Source organism: Elephantulus edwardii, unplaced genomic scaffold (assembly GCF_000299155.1).
Source record: "Elephantulus edwardii isolate Elephantulus edwardi_28Jun2011 unplaced genomic scaffold, EleEdw1.0 scaffold00026, whole genome shotgun sequence".
Taxonomy (NCBI): Eukaryota; Metazoa; Chordata; class Mammalia; order Macroscelidea; family Macroscelididae; genus Elephantulus; species Elephantulus edwardii.
Window position 1 is genome coordinate 1,278,559 of NW_006399776.1, and position 11,212 is coordinate 1,289,770.

Consider the following 11,212-nt stretch of genomic DNA (forward strand, 5'->3'; position numbering starts at 1 on the left):
CAGCCATTTGTCTGGGAGGAGGGGAGGCGGCGGAGAGACAAAGAGGCAGCTCGCCAGGCGGGAGGGAGCCGGTGGCCTTGCCACGAGGGAAACAGCGTGCTGGGAAGGCGGGAAATGTGGTAGGCGGGGGCTCAGGGTCCCTTTTCTTTCCAGAAGAAGTGAGAGGGGGCTACACGGCCCCCTCTTCTCAGACTCTCCAGAGATGAGCGTCCTGAGAAGACCTCATAGGCTTTGACTCAAGGCACTGGGTCGAATATGACGAGTCGGCCGCGCGCGTCCCCTGCTGGCAGCGCCCATAACTGCACACGCAGGGCCACAAACCACCCGCGACCCTGGTGGGATCAGATCCATATCTCCATCTGGAACCTGTTGAAGTCCGGCCGCTGCCCACGGGACTAATGGGCAGAGAGGCTGTAAGGCCATTTCGGGCTCGCCCTCCCCCAGGGCAAACCGAACAAACTCCTTGCAATGAATGCCCACAGAACAAACACTGAGAATAGACCCCTCACTCTACTGCGAAGAGTGTGAGGGCTTCTTCCAAGAAACCGAAAGTGTAACCCCCAAATGTAGGGTGAATCAAAGGATTTTGGAGTCTCTGCGAGATGGACTGACAGTGGCTGGAACAGGCTTGAGTGTATCAGGGATGGTGAGGATCACAGAGTCGCCATCCGACTTGATGGCATTTAACAATAATAAGCCAGTGTCTGCATTCCTCAAACCAAGGATATATAACCTGACTGGTGTTCAAATTCTATGGAGACAATAGAATGGATCCTTGAAATTGGATATTGTTAGAGAAATTATCTCAGAAGTTGCCCTACCTTTTAATGTAGTCCATGTTGCTGAAGAAAACACAAAGAGGTTCACCTCTACCTAGAAGACTCATGTTAGGAGCAGGTGCCTAGCTCTCCCATTGTCCAGAGACGAACAGAGTAACCAAGATCCTGTATTAAACCAGGCAGACTGGCTCACCAAGCTGTATCCTGCCCTTCACACCCAGCCTACCTCTTCCAGAACCCACTGTATGCCCTCTGTGCCTCCCACCCAGTGGACTACAATAGCCTCGCTCTGAGAGGCCTTTTATTAGGAAGGCGGTCCCAGGGGGAGAGGCCCTTGAATCAGTGGATACCTGGAGGGTGTGGAGTGTATGTCTGGACCAGCCTTAGTGAGCTGGCAGGTGAGTGGCCTCTTCTGCTAGTGCTCCACCCCATCCTGGGGCAAAAGAAATAAACTCTGAGATCAGAAAGGTGATTTATTTGTAAAGAAGGCTTAGAGACGGGATGGGGAGGGAAGTGAAGGGTAGAAGAAAATGGCATAGATGAGTACTGGGCTAGGGTCTGACTACATTAAAAAAAAACAACTTAGGAAAACTAGTGTAACATTAAGAGTAAAGTGCTGAAGGGGTTCCTATACATTGTGGGTCCAGCTTCTATACTTTCCAAGGCAATTTCTAGCCATTTTGAAAATAGGGAGCCCAAATGAGGGAACGGTTTTGGGGTAGGAGGCTCTAAGATGCCAGCATCTGTGCTTCCATCCTTCTTCATCCTTATGCTCACAGACACACACACACACACACAGATCAGCTCAAGTGTTTTGAGTTTCTTGTTTTTCTTAGTCTGGAATAGGCTTAACTTTGCCTTCTCACCTCTCAAACTACAGGCATCCTCTCCCTATTCCCCAAACTTCTCCAAACTGAGATGCATTCTCCAGACTGAGACCATAGCTACTTGGACCAAGGTTGGGATATGGGAAGGGGGAAAGGCTGAAGCAGCAGCCAGAAACAGGAAGTATAGAAATAAGGTGTGAGCATGCATCTGTGCTTGCTTCGAGAGTAGGCAGAGGCCTGCACAGGAGGCCTAGAAGTTCTCATAGTGATGGGAGAAATGAGTCCGGTCCTGCTTATTGATGAGCTGACAGGCTTTTTCCACATTCTTAGTCATGCCTGGGGGGCCACAGCTAAACACCCCAATCTTCTGAACCTGTTGTGAGAGGATGAAATGAAGGCTGGCTTGGTTTTCAGAAGGAGGGCTAGCTCAGTGTTCATAGCCCTGTTGAAGAACAGAAGAGTCCATGGTGGAGGTTCACTTAGTATTCAGGATAACCGGCTCAGTGTTAACAAAGCAGGCTCTTTTTTGGAGAGTGTTGGATAAGCATTCCTGATAGGGCCAGGTGAATCAGTGTGCAAGCTGAGGGACAACTCAGTGTCTCACTAAGATCCAGCACTGTATTTATGAGACTAGTGAAAAGCCCAATGCTTATGGTAATTAGCTTAGTGTCTAGGGTGAGGTTGATACAGAATTAATGGTGAAGAGTAGCTCTGGTTTATGACCTGGACTAGCTCAGCCACTGAACTCTTCCTTCTGAAGGCGTCACGGCTTCAGAGGTGGCATGTCCCTACCCACTGTTGAATCCCTTAATCCTTCAGGGTGACCCCCATCTAGCTTTTTCTATTCTGGTCTCAATTCAGCTCTCATAGCCTATTTCTTCCCTGAGCTTTGCTTGGACTGCAGATGATAAAGTGAAGAGAATGTGAGGATGAAGGAAGGACTAACCTGTGGGTGGACTTCCTGTAGTGAGTTGAAGAAGGGCTCGAAGGGCGGACGGCCAAAGTGGGTGACAGAGCGGAGACCAGTGAACAGGCTCCGGTTCAGGACCTTCTGGAAGTGCCGCTCACAGATGTACTGGGGGTGCAGGGGCAGGTCAACCAGGCACAACCAAGGTCAGTATCTAGCCAGACCCCACACACAGCTCATGAGAGATGGGGGTGGGGTGTGGGGTGATGTAGCTAGAGACTGAGGATCAGAGTCACCAGCTCTGCTGCTTGATAACTGGTCAAACTACTTGATCAAACTACTCCCTGTCAACCCACCCACCAAGGCCATCTGCTTTACCCTACCAGTCCTACCCATGGAACTGCCCTGCCTGGCTGACCCCGACATACCAGCATGGTGGTCCTGAGGTCGAACTTCTCCGCCAGCTGGGTGATGTAGATGTGCACTGATACCAGGTCCTGCCGATCATTCTCCTCCACCTCCCGGATGATGTCAGCCAGCCACTCGAACTGCCGCTGGGTCCGTGTCACCCAGATGAAGTAGATCTGGGGACACATGGCTCATGATGGGGACCCATCTCAGCCCAGGTAACTCACCTTCGGAGTGTCTATATTCTGAGGATAAAAACCCTCCTGACTACAGTAAAACATATGCTTCTCCCCCCCACCCCCACCCCCAAAAAAAACAACCGTGGAGAGAGAGTATGGTGCCAGCGGGCTACATTCTGGAGCAGGAGATAGAGCTCTCCCAGAGCATGGAGAGGTGGGAGTGAGAGCTAGCCTGGGACAAGTGAGAAAAAGCCCTTGGTGATTGTCAGTTGCAGGCCTATTACCAATGGGAAGTGCTTCCCAAATTGCTGGCCCCTCCTGTAGAGGCTGCCCACAGGCAGAGGACCCAGATGAGAGACATTTCTGAGGAGCCTCAGGACGGGGATGGGGTGTGATAGAAACTAGGGTGTAAATGCTGCCTTGATACCTCACTCCAGGTAGATTGGCACCTCCTGCCTTTGAGGGGGAGAAACAGAGGCAGAGCTGACAGACACTTGGAGGTGAGGAGCTGCCTGTCACTTTGAGTGCTGACAGCACTTGGGCCAGGCCTCTGCCTGCTGCATTCCTGCACCCCGAATCACCTGCCAGGCCCAGAGAGGCGAGCAGGGGCCTGCCACCAGGTCCTGGATGAGGTGAAAGGACAGTGTGGAGGGGGCCTGAAGGCCTGGGCTGTGTCCCCGTGGCCAGCCCAGCCCACTGGCCCTGCCTTGCCACCTCCTCTCCTCTTCCTCTTGAGAGTCAAGCCAGTTTCACTAGTGCCCCACCCTAAGCCTGCCCTTCCCTCTACCAAAATCCAGACCAACAACACTCTCAAATGCTGGTCTCTTCTGTAATAAGAAATGAGGTTTTTTACCTCTCTCTAGTCCTGCTTAGACTTCCCAGAAACAAATTTTAGGTGGGGCACCCATGTTTGAGAGTGAGCCTTTGGGAGCTAGCCAGGAGCCCTGAGGGATCTAGGAACCAACTGTCCTTACGGGATCCGTGATTATCCTGCCCTGCCGTGGGTTTCAGCTTTTGTCCTTACCCAGATCAAGGAGGCAGGAGAGAGGGACAGATAGGTACAGTGACAGGGAGGAGGAGGTCATGACTGGTGGGAAGAAGGGGTACTTACTCACCTTCTTACAGAACACTTGGCAGCTGACAGATGACTTGAAGACCAGGTCTTTGAGGATGGAGGCAAAGGGGGTGACCCCAATGCCCCCTCCCACCAGTACTGACACCTCAAACTTATGCCACTCTTGATGGCCTTCTCCAAATGGTCCATCGAGGTATAGCTGGATGAAAGAGGGTGAGTTTGGGTTAAGATTAGTCACTGTTCTCACTCTGAAGCGTAAAGTGAGGCAAAGAAAGGGAAAAAATGATATCTTAGACCCCTGCTAGCCTGACCCAGCTTTGTGGAGTAGGGAGAAGGAAGACACCTGTGCTATTAATAGGAACAACCAGCTATGGATGGAGGAGGGGTGGGAGAGTGGGGGAATCTCGTGCTGCAGAGCCAAAGTCAGCTAAGGGGATGTGGGACCACGTGGAACAGCAGGTGTGGGTCTGGGCACCTTTGGGTATCTGGCGCTGCCATCACCCATTGGGGATGCGTAGATCTCCCTGAGGCGGGTAGTCCAGGGCCCTGCTGCTCGGATGTGCAGGCTGAGCGTGTCCTCATGGGGTGCAGAGGTGAGTGTAAAGGGGTGGTACTCGGTGGTCCCGAGGGCCAGGCAGGCGATCCGCACCCACTGCCCTGACTTGTACTCAAAACCTTGAGGTCGCTGAAACTGCAAGTGGGTCACTCCTGGGCAGGGAGGGGACAGATAAAAGGCCCTTGCTCTGAACTTAACAATAATATGACTTCCAGAGAGGTCGCCCACCTAAAGTCTAAGCTCTGCCCTACTTCTAAATCATAGAAGGAGAAGCCTCTGTGAACCAAGATCCATTATACCCCATAGACCAGTCCCACACAGCCTGGCCTGGGCTCCTCCTCTTTCTGTTGTAAGAGAGACACTCAGGTCCCCAGCTCTCCCAGTTCTGTCACCCTAAGCACTTATACTACCTCCACTGAGTCAAGGTCAGAAGATTTTGTGCTCCAGGCCCTGCCCTTGTCCTGTCAGCATCTTCAGCGGTCCCCTGAAAGCCACCAAGCTGGTACCTGAGGGCAGCAACTCAGCCTTCACCACACTGATCTCCACTTTCTTCCGGCTCAGGCTCACCAGCTTGTCTGCCCCATAGATGAGTGCCGGGGCGAGGAAGAAGAGATGGAAACGGGGCATCTGAATCAGGGCGAAGCTGCCATGGATGATGAGCTGGAGACACGACCAATTAGTACAGCTTAGATTCAGTCAAATCCACAACAGAGGCTGAGCCAGTCTGGGCCTTAGAACCCTGTATTCCACTCCACCCCACATAACACATTCAGTCCACCTTCACAATGTATAGTGTTTCCAGTCTTCAAAACTGACACACGCCCAACTGCATCCTCAAAAGCTCCATGATGACACCACTTTGAGAGGACAACGGATTCATCCACTTCCTCCATCTCTGCCCGGTGTAAGCTGGTCTTTCTGATCAAGTAATGTGGTTTTCCATCTGAACCCCTACACTTCACTGCCTCACTGGTCTATCACTGCTCCTCTGGAGCCACTGGGACTGCATCTCTCCAGGGTAGCCAGTATGACTTTATAGAAAGGTTATGATATCACATCATCTCCAGCTCAAAATTTCCAGCCCCAGCCGTAGAGGATTTCCCATTGTACTACAAGGCCTTGAGATACTTAAGCCTTTGCATGTCAGCATCTCTCCCTTTCTGTTCCTCAAACATAACAACTGCTCTCTGCCTCAAGGCCTCTGCACTCGTGGTTCCCTCTGCCAGGAATACCCTTCCAGGTTCTTCCATGGATCCATCTCATTTAAAGGCCTTCCCTCAATTCCCTCAATCAGATCTCCCTATTAACTCCTTTAACACGTTGCTGCACACTTTTAAATTGACAACCGTGCTTAGAAAAACTCCCTCCCGCCCCCCATGTATAACCGACATTTGCGGCAATGTGTTAAAAGCACTTGACATCAGCCATCGTCATTTTGTCTTCTAATTCATTTATATGTTATTTGTTGTGTTCCCCACTGGACTGTAAGATAGGAACTGGACCTATTTGTTTATCACTATACTGTCAGCTCCTGATGTTTCTGCCTGGCACATGGTATACTCAATAATGGTTAAGTCAAGGAAAGGTGTTTCCTCAATTTATCCTCTCCTTTTAGAGATTAAAGTGAGTGGGTTGCATTGCCAACCCAAAGGCAGGCTTGGATCCCCCAGCTGCTCTTAGGCAACAAGATGGGCACTCCCCTCCTCTGTAAAGTATAGCCTCTGAATACCCCACTGGAGGGCCAACTAGCAGTCAGTTCTGACTCGATGGCAATGAGTTCTGAGTTAGAGTGTCATTGTCTGTAGGGATTTGCACTGCTAACCCAAAGATCACACTTCTCTGGCGGTATGAACCTATCAGTGGCTCCCTGGGAGAAAGATGGGCAATCCAATCTCCCATGGGATTTATGGCTTTACAAACCTGTTGGGGGATCGTCAATTATGAGTTGGTTCCAACTCAATGGCAATGACTGACTGACTAATTTCAGAGACTAAATGCTCTAACTTCTCCTCCTTCTGCATAAAGTCACAGTCTGGCACTATCTAGTTCTGGTCCTTTCTTGGAAAAGCTTTTCTAATGAGTAATCAGGCATGACCTGTCCCTACCTGACCCTGACCCCCAATTTGATTCTGGGGCTTGGTTGGTTGACTTCTGCCACCACTACTCCTCAGGACCTGCTCCCTGAAGGCTTACTAGACCCATAAACTCCCAGAGTCTCCTTTCTAGCCATGTTCACTATCATCTCATGCAGCCTGCAGCACTCATGACTTCTCCCTCTTAACACTGTCTCTTCCCCTGGTCTCTGCAGCAAGGCTCTGCTTGTTCTGTCTGGCCCTCTCAGGCCCGCATGTTCCAGCTCCTTGCTGGCACTAGTCTTTTCCCACCCCTAAACATAGATGTTATCCAAGCCTCATTTCCTCATCCTCGCTCTTCTCTTTCTACCTTCTTCCATGTGATATGCTTTCTCAACTGAGCCACAGCTCCTCCACTTCAGCTGTAGCCTCCACTCCTCCACGGTGTCCTGCCACAACCCTGTGACCGATCACTCACAGCCAAGGTCATCTCCTTGGTCCCCTGAATATTCTATTGGCATTCCCACCTCCACACCTGTGTTCGTGCCCTCCCTTCTACCTGGAATGCTCTTCAGTTTCCACTCAACCCAACCACAAGTAGGCTTTTAGGCCTGGCCCAAGTTCCATCTCCTCCCCAAAGCCTTCTCCAACTAGTTTAACCCAAAAGAAACTCCCTTTGATAAGCTCCTATAACAGTTTGGAGCCCTCAGCTCAGCAACTAAGCCTTCATGGTCTGTTCATTCCAATTGTTTCATGTGGCACTTAAAAGATGTAGCAAATTTCAGTTCCTCAAGTTAGATGTCTCTCTGTCCTTGGCTAGATCTAGCATATAGCTAGCATATACTGATTTTCAACAGATACCCATTTAACTGAATTTTGTTCTTTATTCAGCTTTGCCTTTCTCCCGCCGGGTGCTTCCACATTTTTGACCCTTCCCTTGGAGGACGAGCTTAAACCTCTCTAGCCCTTCTCTATACTGGCTTTGCTTTATTCTCTCCCCCTTTCACTGGTAGAACCCATGCTTGCCTCAGGCTTTCAGAGCATTCAACCAGGCCGAGTGCAGTAGCAGAGTGACTTCATACTCCTCTGTGTATACATCTCTATTTGTGTTGGTTTTACTTTTAAACCACAAAGCCACTGCAGTCTCAGCATTGGCTAGAGCACTGGGGAGCAAGCAGCCAGCTCATTTGACATACTAGCCCTGCCTTCTCCAGGCAGAAGCTGGGGGCTAAACACTTCCCCTAGGTCTTTTCTACACAGCAGACTTTGCCTGTAACTAACTTTTCTCTCTGCCCACAGCCAAGTGCCCACACTTGGGACAAGTACAAAGAAAGAGGGTACTTAGGTTCCATCTCCTATCAGATAAGTGGCTCCTAAGTTCCCAGGATCAGGACCACCCAGTAGAGGGGCTGCCATTCCTTTCTGAATTCCTGACTTCCCTACTGGCAGAAGGGCAGCTCTGAACCTACAATTCAGGGATAAATCAAAAAGGAGTCTGAGCCCCAGGAAACCTCTCAGTATCCCACCTAGTTCAAAGAAGCTGTTTTATTAGCAGGTACAGTAACATTAGCTCCACCCCCAACAGAAACTAACCAAGGACGCTAGGACTCCACCCATTATCAAGAAGGTGGGGAGGGATGGAGAAATTGGCCACAACTACCAAAGAAGTTTCTGGAATAAACAGCCTAGTTCTAGGAAACATCCTAAGCCAGGACAGAGTAGTCATCTTCAGAACCATGAAGGGCTGGGACACAGACAAGATAGAAACAGTCTCCTATGTATATGTGAGACAAGAACTGTACCTGCGAAGGGGCAGGTCCCACAGCAGGAACCACCCTGAGGAGGCCATGGTAGGCTCTCTCCCTGTGTCTTAGAACAAGGGGGAGCCCACATGCAGTTCTGCCTGGAGACAGGAGATAGGCAGGGCAGGCATAGCGCTCTGCTTCTTGGAGGATGGCAGTCAAGAGATCAAGAAATGGGGACAGCTGGGGCCCTGGGGTCAGTTTGGATTCCAACTGAGGCTCTCAGAGTGTCTTTTGGGGAGATGCCTTTTGCCTATGAGGAAGGCAGGCAAGCGGAGCCATAACACAGAAGCACAGATCTCAGACTCTGTTCTAGAAGTGATCAGCTGAAGCAGCTGATGACAAACCTAGGAAAGGGATGAGGGGAACAGAGAGGGGAATGAAGGGAAAGTGAAGGAAGGGAAGCAGAAGAACAAGATAAGGAGAAACAAGGAGGACAGTTGGTATCTTGGAAAGCCATATGGGAACATTAAGTTGCAAATTGGCTTGAGCTATGCTCCTCTAAAAAGAGTGATGCTCCCTTAAGTACAAGAGGTCTACCTAGGAGCCAAAACCAGCCATCCAAAGTAGAGAATGACTGGCTGTGCAGAAATAATGTGGGGTTATCAGTAAGGAATGTCAATCAGCCTGGTGGGGCTACTACTGCAAATCCCATACCAGGGAGTCATCGTTGTAAGTGCTTCTTATTGAGGTCAGCCTATCAGCCAGTCTCACATTAATCTCTGTTAAGAAGGCTGTAGAAGAGTCAAAGTGTACTTGGCATAGTTAAAGGAAGGGAGAAGTGATGTCCCGGTCTTCACCGCCTCCCTGGGAATGTCCAGCCCAGACCCCACTGGCCTGACTCCCCGCCAGCTGTCCTCACCAGGATGTAGAGCAGGATGTAGAGGTGGTGGGTCAGCCAGAAGCCCCGGAAGCTGCGGCGGCGGAAGTGGTGGGAGGCGAACACATACATGATGGCCAGCACCAGGAGCAGCATAACTCCCGTGAGGCCTGTGGAGTTAGGGGTGAAAGGAAAAGGGGGGCTTTTCTGAGACTTCCTGAGGTCCAGGTCACCTGGCATTGCAGCAGGGTAGCCTCAGCATCTTCTTCTGTCTCTCTCCACCCCCATATATTTGGTCACAGACTTTACTGATCCCTCAGAGCCCTTGTCAACACTGTCATTATTTTTTTAAGCATTTGTGTCTTTGTTGTTTCATGTCTGTCACTTTCTTGACCCTCAGATTCAAAAGAGAAGGAGTCAGGGCAAGCTAGTTAACCATTGAATCCTGAGGGCCTGGCACACCATGAGCTTTACATAAATAATATGGTGATGGATTGGAGGCATGGGCCCTCTACTCTGGGCTAGATGCTGGAAATACCAAGTTTTGCTCTCACTAGGTCAAAACTTGGTCTGAATTGTTGCACTGCTTCACCACTGGGCCACCGCAGCACGCAGCATGAACATGCCACTGCCACTGAGCAGTCAGTGAGAGTGGGACCATCCCTGCTCACTATCACTGATGCACCCACTCCCAACCCGGGAAGGACTTCAGATCTGGCTGAAGCAACTCAGGGAGCTGGGCTGCTGGGAGGGAAGGAGAAACCTAGGGAAAGAATGACTCCTGGAGAGCTCAGGGAGAAGAGAGGCAGAAATTAGAAGATCAGAGCCCTACAGTTTGAAAAAGCAAAGGTTAAGAAGGGATCTAACCAAAGCCTGTAAAGTCCTGAAAGGAGAGGAAAGCACGAATACAATTTTATCCTCTAAATCCCAGAGCACAGGAATTAGTGGAACCCTCTGAAGTTCAAAGAGGATCATTTTAGGATTAAGGTGGGAAAAAAAGCTATGTTTCACAGACAGAAGTGCATGTAAGGAAATATGCTACCCCAAGGAGGGAAGAGACTGAAAACAAATAGGTTCAAGAAGAATTTGATGAGCTTCACAGCTAATAGCTTTAAAATGCGTGATTATGTGGAGTTAGAAAATGCCCCTAAATAGCCCTTGTCAACACAGACTACAAGGTGGGCCTTTGTCTGGGTTGATAAAGAGCCTGGTTCCTCCTCCAGGTGTCTGGGACAAAGGATTGCTCAAGGCCCCTGTCAGGGTAGGTGTGTATTGTGGGGAAGTCCACTCCCACACAGAAAGATAACCTACCACACCATACCAGTTGGATCATAGCCAGGCTCCTGAGAGAAAGATCGAGATTGCAGGATCTCCTATCACCAGGAGAGTCCTTAAGGACAGAGCATATTTCTTTGTGAAAGATGGAGTTTGGGCTGCTGCAACAGCAGCCAGAACCCAGAGGCTGGGACAGAAATTCTTACCATGTAGGCAAGAAAAACTTACCTGGCACAGTCTGGAAGAACCACCAGTAATACTTCTGGGGGAACTCAGATCTGGGAAGAAGGGGCAGCAGGGAAGTACCGTAAGAGGGGGTTACTGGAATTTCCAGAAACGACCCTCCAGAAAAGCCACCTCAACCAGGTACTACTGGTTTTCCCTTCCTTCTACTATACTGGGAGCTTGGGCTGCTCATTTGGCCTTTTTTGAAAACTCTGAGATGCTTCAGTCTGCACTCACCTGCAAAGTGATGTGATCCTTGTTCCCTGAGGCAGAGAACTTACTTCTTC

General features: G+C 50.2%; 1 protein-coding gene across 1 annotated transcript in view; it reads right to left on the reverse strand.

The window, feature by feature from the left end:
- Positions 1-1,856: 1,856 nt before the first annotated feature.
- The window catches only part of DUOX1 (dual oxidase 1), a 37,062-nt gene continuing 27,706 nt past the window's right edge, over positions 1,857-11,212 (reverse strand). The window contains exons 26-33 of the mRNA XM_006883196.1: positions 10,929-10,978; positions 9,468-9,595; positions 5,238-5,391; positions 4,651-4,883; positions 4,216-4,374; positions 2,942-3,097; positions 2,553-2,681; positions 1,857-1,979 (exon numbers count right to left, since the gene is read on the reverse strand). Coding sequence (XP_006883258.1) covers positions 1,857-1,979; positions 2,553-2,681; positions 2,942-3,097; positions 4,216-4,374; positions 4,651-4,883; positions 5,238-5,391; positions 9,468-9,595; positions 10,929-10,978 — 1,132 coding nt within the window. The remainder of the gene's footprint in view (positions 1,980-2,552; positions 2,682-2,941; positions 3,098-4,215; positions 4,375-4,650; positions 4,884-5,237; positions 5,392-9,467; positions 9,596-10,928; positions 10,979-11,212) is intronic.